Here is a 15,028-nt window from a genome sequence, read left to right on the forward strand (position 1 = left end):
AAAAAAAAAAAAAAATCTAAGAGAGGACTTTTGATTCAAAAAAAAATAAACGTGGTCTTTTTTTCTCTTAGCTTTCTCAGGAAGAACGATAAAAAGAAGAAACGTGTTTTTTTTTTTTTTTTTTTAATTATGACAATTTTATTTATATATTGGGTCTGGTCAGTCAAGTTGGGACCACTGAAGTACCCAAACCTAACTCCAACATCAACATTCAATCACTTAAAATGACTCATGATTTCATTTGTGATAATCCTCTCTCAACTTCCATTCATTGTCCAACAATCAACCTCAATTACCCCATAATTGGTAACGAGTCCAATGACCCATAATCCCAAAATATTGAATAAATAAATTTAATAATAATAATAATAACCATATCCATATCATACCATGAAAAAATTCCCCATATATATATATATATATATATATATATATATATATAGAAGCTCAAAACTGCATCTTTATTGGACCACGCGAGATAACCCCGGAGTGCATGGCAAAATGTGTTAAAGAGCAAATCAGCAATAAAGGCTTTTGTGTCCCTGATAGTGTTCATGCTGGTATGCATTGTTGTTGTGAAGTTCCTTAAATGATGTGTATCTTTTGCTTTGTAGTAAGGCTTTCTCTCTTTCGTACCCGTATGTGGATAGACATGCAAAATTTGAATTCATATCAAGAAACGAATTTGAATTCATATCATATCTAACAAACATAGGGAAAATGTAAATTGTGAAGAAAGGGTCAAACCTAGAATTTCCGCTAAATCAAGCTCCGACATCATGTTGATGTTTAAGTTTTTCTTGGTATGAAAAGTTGGTTCATGCTATTATTTTATTCTATAGTATTAAATATTGGTTATAACGTTTTAATTGGCGAGAATTTAATTTATCATGCATTTTATCTTATATTAAATATGAGTTCCACTACGGATTTTTATTCTGAAATTTTGGAACAAAGTGACATTTGATCTAAATGATATATCAGCTTTGGGCTTATTTTTAAACTATTGTTCAAACTAATGTTGTTTTGTTTTGTTTTTTATTTTTTATTTTTAATTTGTGTGAGAGTACAACCTTAAAATATGTCTTCAAGGTTAGGTTAGAGAAACTCATATAACTGTAGGAATTTTTTCCTAGGCCCAATTTGGGATATCACACTTTTTTTTTTTTCATAATTATAATTATTTTATTTTATTTTATTTTATAAAAGAAACAATAGTTTGAGAAATCTTTTAGATATGAATTTTAAATTTATATTAAAGTATCAAAACCGCAGTCACTAAATACCTTTGTTTCAGAGTAATTTCCTCCATTATTATGATTTTTGTTTTTTAAGAGTAAAAATCAATACAATTTTTTACATTCAAAGTCCATGATAAAAACCTAATTCAAAAATGCTAATCAAAAGTATACCTTTGAAATCAAATTCAAATTCTTTAAACTCCATGATAAATTTTCATTTTTAATATTTTTGCAATTTTATTCCATTGAAGGAAAAAAAAAAAAAAAAAGAAGAAAATAACTTTCTAGATATGAATTTGAAACTAAGTATCATGAAAGTCATAATTCAAAATATTTCATCTTGCTTAATTCTGGATTTATTAATAAGGATATTTGATCTTTCATAAATTTTATTGGTGACATGTGCCAATAGATATAAATCAAAATCACAATCAAATCAAAATTTAAGGTGATTTTTGTCACCCTTTTGTGGTGATTATGACTATGATTGATTAAGCCAAATTATATGAGAAGACTTATCCATTATACTTTCAAATAAAAAGGGAAAAGGAAGCTACTATATTTTTGGGAAATATTCTCAAAGCATATCTTTGTTTTCTTTTTTTAAATAGAAAAATAATTTTTTAAGCTTCCATTTGACACTTTCCATTTTTTTATTTTTAAAATAATAAAATAATAATGACCTTTATATAAAATATGTCTACATAATTAAAAAAAGCCCACTATATAAGTGCATATATAATGTTAAAAACTGCTTTCCCTATTTGATATGAAATCTCATAAGTTCCTTGTTTTTCCTTTCCCTCAAACTTTTTGAAATTAATTAAAACAATTCTTTCTATATTCTTATTTTACAATAAAAATGAATTTCTAGCAAACGACCTTTCAAATCATTATGTTAGATCAGATTCAACCCGCCAGGGTAGCCTAACTGGTTAGGATGAACTCTGGGAAGTGTGGTCCCAATAAATAACACATGATCCTGGATTCGAATCTTACAACCACTAAGGATACCTTGAATTTGAAGGTTTGATGCAACATGCACAACCCTACATATAAAAAGGAAAGTTTCTTGTTCTGCTCAGTAATGAACTGAAGCTCTTTACTCTGTTTTCATCTTCTTCTTTCTAGGTTCTTTCTCTGCTATTTATAAACGTTCCTTCTGAAACATAATAAAACTGCAAGTTCATCATTATATAGACAAAGAATGCACTCCAGATTTACCTAATTCCCAACAATTCTGATACCCTGTCACATGAATGATGAACAATAAAAATGACCAAGACACCCAGGACCCCAAATAGAGCATTCATCAGTTCCCTTTAACCATACAGTTTACCCCACGCCTAAAAGATTTCAGAGATGGAGGTTGAAGGTGAGATCAGAAGATTTTGATTGGCAGCAAATGGATTGTCTTCACCAGCATTCATCTGCATATATCACAATGAATTCGTAGATTGTCAGGGTGGAAAAAAGAAACTACATCTGAAAAAAGCAAAGGAGAAATGATCAAGGTCCCATTTGGGATTTTATTAAACAAGAAATAACTTCCTACTTATGTTAAAAATAGAGCTTTTAAGGCACAAGCTCTTCCAATAAAATCAAACATTCACCAAAGCCAATCCAAACATGGTCTAAAGTTTATATTGTCTTATATATGGCTCCGAAACAGAATTTAATGCCCAACAAACATGGGGTCTCAACTCAGAGAGATGGCATGAAATAAGCTCCAAAACTCACTCCTGCTAATGAGTGTTGAGCACTAATATACGTTCATTAAGCTTGTCACTCTACCTAACTTCTTTCTTAGGTGTAAACATAACAAACAAGAACAGGAATTTTAAAGTACATAGACTAGATCCTAAGTTTTGAGCTTGCACATCAATCAAACGAATCAATTCCGAAGTACCATACAACTTGGGATTACCCATGAAACAATGGAAGTGAAGTAAAAAATGTTAAATAAAGCAGACATAAAGGAAATATATCTCAAAAATGTTGTAGCTTAAGCCTAGGTTTGGGTCTTGCAAAGTATTAAAGAAAGTGAAAATATGTTAACAAAGTAATTTTCTTAGAATTGGATACCATACAAAGAGATAAGAGAGAAAAATACTAAAAGAGAAGGAAAACACTATAAGATTTTCTTTTTCATTTTCCTTAAAAAAAGATAGAAAAAGCTTGTGCAAGGTCTATTTCTTAGTATTATTTTCCCTCAACTTTTTCATGAATAATCAAACAAGAGAAAAAAATTATAAATTTTTCTTGCCTTTTTTTTCCTTTATATTTTTCATTCCTATTTTCTTACCCTGAAACTTTCCAGGGAAACAGACATAGTCTAAAGCTTTGCTTAGTATGAGAAGAAAAAAAAAAGTCATGGAGTATATCAAATTGTTGGATGAGGCAGGCCCCTAGGTCCATCATTGGCGGGGAGTATTTTAAGAAAAAAAAATTACATATTATTAGGTAAATTAGGCATCCCAATTCAATTTAGTTGCAGGAAGGTGGCATCCCAAAAAATTTGAAGAAGCCAGATTTTGGACACTTGGTAGGATCTATTAGCAACAAAGTAATGATCTACATGTTTTTTGACTAGCAGGGATTTTCACAATGCAGTCCCAGCACCAACTTCTCCATGACATGAAAAAGAGGCTAAGATCTGGATATTATTATAACATTGAATTTGAATAATAGCTAAATATGATAATAGTACTTACCATTTCTTTATGTCTTCTCCACTTTCTTCATGATCAGCAATCCCATTGGCACGAGATGAACCAGAGACAGAACCACTTTCAGGAGCACCTTGAAGAAGGTTGGAGAAACCCTGCCCAATTGATTTCCATAATCTTGTAGGCAAAGAGGACTGCAAACTACCAGTGGTTTCCTCAGTTGAAGTTTCAAAAGGTCTGGCTGAAGCAGGGTTCAGCTCTGAGAATCTGACAGCTCCTAATATTCGTTCTGGAAGCTCTGATTCAGTTTGACTCTCAATGAGAAAAGCTAGATCAACGGTCAGGGTAGTGATGTAACCAAATGCCAGATGAACAATTGCACTTGCAACCATGGAAGATCCAATGTCCACATCCACTTCTATGAAGTTATCTGATACACAGTACTTACAAGTAAGGGCTCGGCCAATTATGCATATGGCCTGCTCTCCAACCGCTTTTCTTACAATCCAAGGGCCCTGCACAATGTTGGCAATCAATTTAAGTCTGGAATTTCTAAACCCGTCATCACCTTTCAAGAACTGCTCCATCAAAGACCCCTCTGGAATAGGTTCCGTGGCTAGGAAATATGCAACAGCACTATAATTATCCTTGTTTGGAACCTGTAGATTGAAAGCCCAAACAAAAGGCTTGTCACCCTCAGGAAACTCTTCCTCAAGAGCCTTCCTAACACGGCTGTTTGGATGGTTTAAGATCTCCCATATTTTTGTAGAACCTCTAATCCAGTCAAACCCAAGAGGCTTTAGAAGACATTCACCACCAGGAATTTTAATCCTGGTCGAAAAGTAATCAGGACCTCTTACCATGAACTTGTCTCCAGGGGGTGAAGCCCAACCATTTGGACAGTTATCTGGTTCGAGAAGTGGAACAGCTCCTTCCGCTTTCACCCTCTCTATCCACTCATGCTCATTTTTCTGATCAAGGTTAGTCATTATGCAAAAGAAAGGCACCTGTTTGGCAATAAAACATTATCAAACACTGTACCCACACATGTTGTCAAATAATCGTGGAGTGAATATGAAAGGAAAAGGATGTAAAAATGTGACTATTGAATCCCTTCTAGTATTTTGAAGTTTATTCCACAGCTTTTTGATGTTTTTAACAATCTATAACAAGGGCACCTCTTACAAGGTTAGTGTCCACAAGCAAAATAAATTGATCACTTTATAACCTGCTAATGAGCTAATGGTCAGGCAATGCTAGAAATGTATACTTCACAAGAAGGAAGTTCACACACTAGAGAACTGTTTTTTCCAGAAAGTACAGCTTACTTGAGATAATTTTTTGATGAGTAAAGCAAGAGAATATTATAAATAGAAGACGCCTTCAAAGCATCCCATAGTATACTGGACATATACAATGAACACCTCAAGACGCCTCCAAAAAGGAGGGGCAACAAAAAACAACGCCCTTCTTAATATGAGCACAACCAGTCCACAAAATGTACAACAAAGGGGCGACCAGAAACTAAAAATAACTTGGACCAAGCCCAAAGATTACACAGAAAGGAAAGATTACTCAAGATGATGGCTTCTCCACGAGATCCAATTTGTCAAAATCAATGATCTATTGGGAAAAATAAGTTTAAAGAGACAAACCACTTTCTTGAGTTGTGTTTACTTTCATTAACAACCTATTTTTCAGCAGCTTACTTCAATTTATATGTAGTGCAAGCTGGTCCTCTTGTTTCCGAATGTGTAACTACTCTTCAAAGTTGATTGATTGCAAACAATCATGTTGAAGATAGGAATAGACACAGAAAGAAGGCCAAGATTTTGCACTCGAGGAAATAAAGTGTCTATTAGCATGGCAAGATAATGACTTTATTTAATAGGCAGACAAGGAGAATTTATTAAAAATGCAACTAGAAAGAAAGAGAAGTAACCCAAGTATGCCAGATATATACAGATACCACTGAAAGCTGAGAGAGAGAAAAGAAAGGAAGGAAAAAAAGAAAACACTCCATCCACTTCCTAGACAATCAATAAAGTCTAACAGAGATCAAAAAGAAAAACCCGAATATTGAATATAAAGAACACCAAAGTCTACAAACTGCAAGCCAAAAATGAGAAGAGGATAGTTTGCCAATTACATATCCTACTTATGAATGCAACAACTTGAGAAAAAACTAAAGCCTTTTTATAAGTTGATCCATTATAAGAATTTTCCCCTAAATTATCTCTGAAAAACAGAAGATAACTTCAGCTTGGTGCCAAAAGGTATCAAACCTCCTTAGCAGAGAAAGAACCATAAACTCTCAGACCCAAGAAACTTCAATATAATTTGACAAATAAGCTATCATTTTTCACTAACCTTCACACTGACTTATCTGAGCATCCTACCGTCACCAACATAGATTGCATGTACTGAAGAAAAGCATGCACCATCCTAATTCCCTGTCATGGAAAAACCTTGTAAAACAAGGAGACCAATTACTTTAGTCGCCTGCCCCATCTCAAAGGTCCGCCACCCAGGCATTTCTAAGAGAAGCAATACCAAACAGCACCATACCATACATTGAATCGAAACTTTGTGCACCTAGCATCTGCCATAGATATGATCATACAAGCCTAGAAGGCAGTCCGATCTTTTCTGATCAGTTTCCAAAGACTAATATCATACATCTCCTCTCCCTTTCAGGCCCAACCTCCTTCCGATTTCCAACTTCCAATTTGATCCTGGATGACCTTCTTTATAAGAAATACCACTTTGTTGTGAGCCTCCAAAACCACCTCCTGAGTAAAGCCTATATACAGTGAGACTCATAATTCCAACCCCACTCCATCCTTTCTCTATGGTAGATAATCCAGACAAGGTATGTTCTCAAGAAGACTAACCCTACCTGAAAAAATTCGGGCAGCTAAAACTACATGTTAACCCTGCATCCTCACCCAGCACACATAGAGAGAACCCCACTAAATCCCCTCCAATCTAAGAACACTACAAGGTGTACCTTCTAATATATGTAAGTCAAACCATCCATCGTTACATAAGAATTGCCACTTGAACTCTTCCAACAAACCAAACTTTTGGAGCATCTTTCTTCAATGAAATCTCAAATTGACACCAACTTGAAAGGAGCACCCAAAGGTAAACCTAAATAACTTAAAAGACAACCTTCCCATTCTACAACCTGGAATGAAAACTGATGGGATCTAGTTCTTTAATTCCCAGACCAAGGCCTCAAAGTAATAATGATCCACCTAAGGAACAACTAGTCATCATTCACATCATAAAAAAGGAGGAAGTTGTTAAACAACTGAAAAAACTTGATCCACTTCCCCACTAAGAAATCTCCTCTATTGAAACCACAATTTGCAGTTCTATAACAATAACCTAAAGCTTTCATAACTAACACAAACAGATAGGAGAAAAGAAAGGTTACCTGCCTCAAGCCATGAGAGATCCAAAAAGAGTAGATCATACATAAAATAAAGTACCAAAGAAAAACAAAACCACAAGGAATCAAAAATAAGAAAATACAAAGTAAAAACAAGCAATCACTCTAGTTAGACCAACCCATTGGGATTACACACTGCTAACCAATCAAGTTGTAACGCGGTAAGAGGAATCCTCCTAAAAACCTTAGAACAAAAAGCCCAAAGAGAAGCAAGGAAAAAAATAGAATCCCAAAGATTCTCTGAATTCCTTACTTTATCCTAAAAAATCCTTGCATTTCTTTCCCGCCACACCACCCAAATTAAAGCGATGCACGTGGCTTGCCATAAAACAATCCCTCTCTTAGAAGATCCAAAACCATTAAAATTAGTAGATAACATGTCAAAGATGCTCCTTGGGGGGGACCCAATCCGTCTTTGCTAATTGAAATAATCTGTGCCACAACCCCATCGTCAAAGAGCAATGGAGAAAAAGATGATCTACTGTTTCTCCATACTTCATGCACAACTTACAAATGTCGGTACTAAGTGCTTTGTAGGGTCTTCTCAACTTATAGCAAGTCATTAGTATTAACCTTCTTGTGAGCCACCAACCAGACAAAGGATTTGACTTTGAAGGGGACTTGAGAATTCTAGACGAACTTAGTAGGGAAAACTGGAGGCAAATCAGAGAATTGAGATAAGGCAAGAAAGAAAGATTTTACTGTAAAAAGTCCTGAAGGAGATAAAAACCAGGATCTCATATCTGGAACCGAAGGTGATATATGTAGACGATGAAGAGACCGCATGAGGCTTTCTAAATCTTCTATCTCAGAATCGGAAAGGTTTCGGCGAAAGTTAAAGTTCCAAGAGAATGGGCGAGTAGATCCAAGAATTGAAGAAATAGGAATATTTTTATCTGTGACAACTCTAAGTAGTCTTGGATATTGGACCCCCAAAGCTTAGTCCCCCCACCACAAGTCTTCCCAGAACCGAATTCTATCCCCGTCTCCTACCACAAACCAAGTAAACTTGGAAAACTCTTCAAAGACTTGTGCAATAACCATCCAAGGACAACGATGTGATCCACTTGATTCATTTATGCTTAAAACCCATTTTCCCCATACTGGTAACAAGAAGCCCCAATTAGGTAGTTAATATGATCATATGCTTTCTCAATTTCCAATTTATGAACTATATTCATCTTAGAACTCCTCAATCTAGAACCAAGTGCCTTACTAGCAATGAGAGCTGCATCAAGGATATTCATCTCATTCAGAGAATCTAAGACTCATCATCAATCACCTTTTTAATTTGCTGACCAAAATCTTAATTATAGGTCATACAAGCCCTTTGCCAAGCTTATAGGCTCAAAGTATGTCCTTAGCTTCACCTTTGTTCCAACACTTAAATTCGCATCCAAGCTCCTTTCAAATATCCACCTTGTGAAGCTTACCAAGGAAACTAATCACTTCACTATTTTTTGCATTCCACTCCTTAAAATAATATCCAGAAAATTCTAATATATCATTTTCCCTCCCACCAAAAACAATTTAAACCCCTAACATTAAATTTTTCTTGGTGTGGAAAATCAAAAGAAGCAATAAATTCATGATTAAGAGGTAAATATTATTGCTAAAAAAGAGAGCTAAAATTAGCTCAATTCATGTTCTATAGACACAAATGATAACAATGTTAACCACGGTCCCTGAAAATCAAAAGAAATTATCTTAGCTACACTAATATTATACTAAAGGAACTCTTCTTATACCTCATGCCACATTTTCCCTATAACTGCAAATTACATACCACCAAAACTCCTCAATGCTAGGCCATAAACACCAATACATTATTCACATCTCCTCACCACCAGCCCTAAAACATGGCCTGATATGTTCATCTTAGCAAAGAAAAAACAGAAGCCCTTAAATCCAATACCTTTTCGGACCAAATAAACAGAACACTTTCTCAGCAACCAAACAAAGCTCGACCCAACACCCATATTCACAATTCCACAAATGATAATAAAAATGAAACTTAAATTCATTGATATTAAAATGGCTTAACCCATATAGCCAAATAACTCCCTCGAAAAAACCAAACAGTACCCACACTCATTCAAAATTCCATTAAGAAAAAGATCAAGGACATGGATATTTGGATTGCATAACCAATATAATAAAATAAAAGCAAAACTTTGGGTGAAATTGAGGTTAAATTAGAAACATGTTAGGGAAAACCTTAGGCTTGATTGGTGCGTTTTATGTAAGGGGAGTGGAGGGTCTATTGATCATCTCTTACCGCATTGTCCCATAACTTTGGGCCTTTGGCATGGTCTATTCAGATAAGTCAAGATTGATTGGATTCCACCAAAGAGTATATGCTATATGATGATCATTTCATATGGGGGTTTGGGGAGCTCTAGTAGAGGCAAGATCCTTTGGCAAATAGCTTGTTGAACTTCTTAGAGTTATCCAACTCAACTGGCTTTCGGTATGTAAATAAAAAGGGTTTGGACATCCTTGAGAGGTGTTGTGTTTGTAGTCTAAACCTTTTATATAAACTCCTTGTATAGTATAGGAGGTCAATCATATTATGATCAGTTTTTTATAATTGTGGGGAGGACTCCTCATCTTTCTCATGTTTTCATTAATATAAATATATACATCTCTTGTTTCTAATCAAAAAACAAAAGAACAAAAAAGGCTTAAACAACCCTACCAATATAGACATCTTAGCATTTAAACAGAAAAAAGAAAAGAAAACCTTAAACCCAATATTACAAGCATTTACACATCTAAGTTACAACAAGCATAGGACTAATTCTCTCTCAGCAACCCAAGAAAGTTCGACTGATCCCCAAACTAATTCAAAACTCCACAAATAACAATAAAGATAAGATGAAACTAAACAGTATGCAAATGCAGTAAACAATATGATCAAATAAAAGAATTTTTTTGGTGGAATTGAAGTTAAATTATAGTCAATCTAGAGCAAAAAATGACCTGATAACCCCACCCATATATTCATCTCAGCGGAAAAAGAAAACATTTAACTTCCATAGCAGCAACTAAAAGCCCAATACCTTTCCCAGACAAACAAGCACTGCTAATACAGCCATATTACACCAACCACAGAGGTAACTTCCTCAGAAACCAAACAGAGTTCAACCCAACACCCAAACTCATTCCAAATTCCAAAAATAATAAGAAAAATAATATTAATCTCATTAAAACTCACATGGGTTAACCAATATGGTCAAATAAAAGCAAATTTTGATATCACTTTCTCAGAAATCAACCAGAGCTCAAAAAATACCCAAACTGATTCAAATTTCACAAATAACGATAAAAATAAGAATCAAGTCATGGATATTCAGCTGGGTCAACCACTAAAAGAAAATAAAATCAAATCCTTGGATGAAATTGAAATTCAAGGAAAAAAATGGCTAACAGCTCCATACGTGTACTGAGAACTTAAACCCAATGCCCTTCCAACCAAACAAGCACTGAGACAATTACATAACGCCACCTACACAAATAGCTTCCTCAGCGACCAAAAACATTTTAATCCAACGCCCAAACCTATTCAAAATTCCACAAGTTATAATAATAATAACAATAAGTTTGAAATCATGAATATCCAGATGGGATAACTAATAAGATAAAAAATAAAGTCAAATTTGGACTATACTAAGATTAAATTAGGGACAAAGATGGCCTAGATACCCCCAGATGGGATAACCAATAAGATAAAAAAAATGAAAGGAAATTTGGACTAAGTTAAAATTAAATTAGGGCCACAGATGGCTAGGCAATCCTACCCCCAGATGGAATAACCAATAAGATAAAAAATGGAAGGAAATTTGGACTAATTAAAATTAAATTAGGGGAAAAATGGCCTAGATAATCCAACCCATATATTAGCACAAGGAAAAAAAAAAGACAAAAAGGAACCCTTAAACCCAATAACCTTCCCAACCAAATAAACACTAGCAGAGTTACATCAAATTATACAAAACACATAGAAATGGTTTCCTCAATTAAACCGAGTTCAGCTCAACACTCAAGGTCGTACAAAGTTCCGCAAATTACAATAATGACAATAACCTTGAACTCATGAGCGTTCATATGGCTTAACCAAAGTGATCAAATAAAAGCGAATTTAGATGAAATTGAAATTAAATTAGAGCCTATTAAGGCAAATCAATGCTCTAAATAGTCCAACCCAAACATTCATCTTAACAACCAAAAAGAAAAAAGAGAAGACCCTTAAACCTAACAACCTTCCAGACCAAATAAGCGCCAACACAATTACATTACATTACAGCAACTACAAAGAAACAACTTTCTCGGCAACCAAACAAACCTCAACCAACAGCCAAAACTCATTCAAAATTCCGCAATTTTAAATAACAACAGCCTTAAACTCATTAGGTTTCATATGGGATAACCAAGATGATCAACCCGAAGCGAAATTCTTGTACGAAATTGAGATTAAAAATTGAAACCAATCTAGGGCAAACAAAACGTACCCGCTTTTCTCCGAGTCAGCGTGAATGCGATAGGAGGAAGAGAGACAAAGGAGAGTCGTTGCAAACTAAAAGAGAACGTAGGAGACGGAGAACGAAGATGGAAACGACGTCGTTCTCAAGAAATGACTATATTCCTTTTTCTCTCCTTCTTCTCCTTCTTTTCTGTGTGTGTCAGAGAATTGGATTCGCCGATGGGGCGCTTCCTAGTGGGACCCACCTTTGGCTTAAAGTGCGCACGCTCTCATGAATTTAATCCAGAATTTATGCTGTTTCTTCCAATAATGTAATATATTCTAATTATATTATTTTCAAAATTAATTATTAAAAATATCTAAAATGGTTCTTTTTTTTTTTGTCTTTTTTTTTTAATTTCATATTTTTAATTTCATTATTATTATTATTCACTTTATTATTTATAATATCAATATAATTAGGATTAAAATAATTTTTATTAATAATATTATTACCAAAAAATGAGTATTATTAGTAAAAGAATTAAATTATTTGTATTAATACATCAAACTAACTTTTCATGGACCGACTCACAACTTAGGTTTGACAAATTAACTAACACGACTCCTGGAAAAATGTTACCAATTCTTAATGCTTATAAGAAAAGATTGTCAATTCATGTGATGACCATGTCATAAACTTTGACTTCCACCCTGACTATATAAACGTTTGAATTGCAATATAATACTACATATCACAAAGTTGCATATGCCTTACATGTGCATAAAGTTATTATACATGTTATCAACTTCTATAGAAACACATTGTTCATGTTGTTTTTAATAATAAATAATTACTTACAATAAACATGAAAATAGTAATGATAAAACAACAATAACAATAACAATTATTGGTAGATTAGAGGGTTGACCGCGTTCATCGATATCGTGGACATTTAGGTGAATGGATTATAAGATTTAGGTATACGTCTTTTTTTTTTTTTTTTTATAATAATTGCTTTTATAAGTGTTGGTAGTGTCTGAAGTCCTATAAGTGATATCAGAGTTAAGGTCACAAGTTCGAACATGAAGGGTGTCACTAGTGTAGGAGCTAAATAATTACCATTTCATTCGCTTTTTGGTTAAACGTAATATCTTTTATTATTAAGATACTATTTTTTAATGATATAGGGACCATTTTAAGTTATATTTTTGACCAATAAATGCATGTTTGAACAATTCTTATTTTTATAGGAGTGTATGGTAAAAATTTTATATTTTTGATTCGTTTATATTATTTCCAATATCCTGAAACTTAATTCTTTCAATTAAATTAATTAGGGTAGGTTGGGTACTCTCGAGTTGACTCGAACATGAAACTTTTTTCCCTTTTTTTTTTTTTTTCTTTTTTACCAAAGTCTAACTCAAATTCCAATTCGCATCACAAAATTGCAATTCAAATCAAGTAAAGTGAATTAAACGGGTCATGCAATTAGGGTGAGGGTGAATTAGGTGGGTCATATTAGTAGGATGAATTAAGCAAGTCATGCAATATGGGGTGAGAGTTGGCTGCCAAATTCAAAATCAATGGAGGCCGGGTTACTAAACTCCTTTGTGATTAAAATTCATTCCTAGTTTATTTTATTAAATTTAGGTTAGTTGGGTGAGTTAAGCTCATATACTTATGTCAGGGTCAAATTGGTCAATCTTGAATACGTAATTATATTTTATATCTATTTAACAAAAATTTGACTATTAGGGGGTGTTTGGTACACGGAAATATAGAATAGAAATGAATATTTTGTTTCCATTCCTATTTTTTTGATGAATGTAAATGAATTTTATGATTCAATTTTTAGCATTTGGATGAACTTAAGAATTCAAATTGAAATGATTATTCGTTTCCATTATAATGTTTGGTAATGATAAGAATGAGAATGAAAAAGAAATAAATTGATAATAATATCCTTAAATAATTTATAAAAGTTTTTTTTTATTACTAAATAATAAGACTTAAAAAAGAATAAACTTATTATGGGATGAAGAGAGAGTGGGGCAAGATGAATGAAATCTAAGGGTAAAAAAGTAATTTTAAACTATCTTATATTTTCTTATGGGATGAATGAATTAGAATGTCATCTATTTGCGATGAATTAAAATCCCACTTATAAGTGAAATTTGATTTTTGTTAGAACTATTTTTTATTTTATTCTTATCTACATAAATTTATTCAAACATGAAAATGAGGAAGGAAAGTCCCAGGTATCAAACAACCCTTTAAATTATTAATCACAATAAATTATGTTACGATGAACTTATTATTGTAAAATAATAATAATTAGAACAACTACAACAATATCAATAATAATAATAGTAATTATTATTATTAGTACTAGTAGTAATCATAATCCGTAATAGTAACAACAATAATTGTAGTAGGTTCGATATATTAATAATAATAATAATAATAATTATAATTATTATTATTATTATTGTAGTAGTAGTTGACAATACTAATAGTTGAATCGTTTGACACTTCAAATTTAATTTGTTTGTTTTATTTTTTAATTCTAACTAACATTTTAAAAGGTGGTGTTTTTTTTCCACTGAATTTTAAACATAAATTAAAACTAAATAGTACTTAACAGTATTAAATATTAAGTTGTTTATTTTTTTAATATTTTATTTATGTTAAACAAAAAAAAAAAAAGTAAAAAAAAACTAACATGTTACTTTTTTCACTTAGAAAATGTCAAATATTTTAGTTTTTTCTATTCAACTAAAAAGTTATAATAAGTCATGAAAAAAATACTAAAAACAAATACCCTGTATAACACTTAATAGTGTTAAGTTGAATTATTTGTTTCTTTAGTATTTTATTATCATTAAGTATTAAAAAGTAAAGAAAAACCACTATACTACTTTTATCATTAAGAAAAAACTTAATATTTTGACTTTTTTATTTTAGTTAAAAAATTTAAGAAATAAGTAATAAACTAACAAAAAATGAAAAAAAAAAAAAAAGAAGCAAATTACTTTCATAAAAAAGTTTAAAAAATAAAAACACCTTAATATTTTATTTTTTTTATATGTGTTCACGTACACTTAATATAGTAAATTTAATTTTTCAAGTCCAAAAATTAAGTTGGGTTTAGGGTCTTGTTAACTATGGCTAATTTGCCATCCTTTAAATTTAGCT

The 15,028-nt window shown here is 32.5% G+C and overlaps 1 protein-coding gene across 3 annotated transcripts; it reads right to left on the bottom strand.

Moving 5' to 3' along the window:
• Positions 1 to 2,182: 2,182 nt before the first annotated feature.
• LOC117915448 (protein ENHANCED DISEASE RESISTANCE 2) lies at positions 2,183 to 12,085 on the bottom strand. Of its 3 annotated transcripts, none has more exons than XM_034831041.1 (3): positions 11,879 to 12,083; positions 3,956 to 4,917; positions 2,183 to 2,671 (listed from the first exon to the last, which is right to left on the bottom strand). In XM_034831041.1, coding segments are annotated over exons 2-3 (945 nt in total). In that variant the 5' UTR covers positions 4,900 to 4,917; positions 11,879 to 12,083; the 3' UTR covers positions 2,183 to 2,670. The 3 variants fall into 3 exon arrangements, with proteins under 3 accessions (XP_034686932.1, XP_034686931.1, XP_034686930.1); XM_034831040.1 differs by lacking the exon at positions 2,183 to 2,671 and adding an exon at positions 10,808 to 10,928 and having other exon boundaries at positions 3,952 to 4,917; positions 11,879 to 12,085; XM_034831039.1 differs by lacking the exon at positions 2,183 to 2,671 and having other exon boundaries at positions 3,952 to 4,917; positions 11,879 to 12,085.
• Positions 12,086 to 15,028: the final 2,943 nt, after the last annotated feature.

Source organism: Vitis riparia, chromosome 5 (genome assembly GCF_004353265.1).
Source record: "Vitis riparia cultivar Riparia Gloire de Montpellier isolate 1030 chromosome 5, EGFV_Vit.rip_1.0, whole genome shotgun sequence".
NCBI classification, from domain to species: Eukaryota; Viridiplantae; Streptophyta; class Magnoliopsida; order Vitales; family Vitaceae; genus Vitis; species Vitis riparia.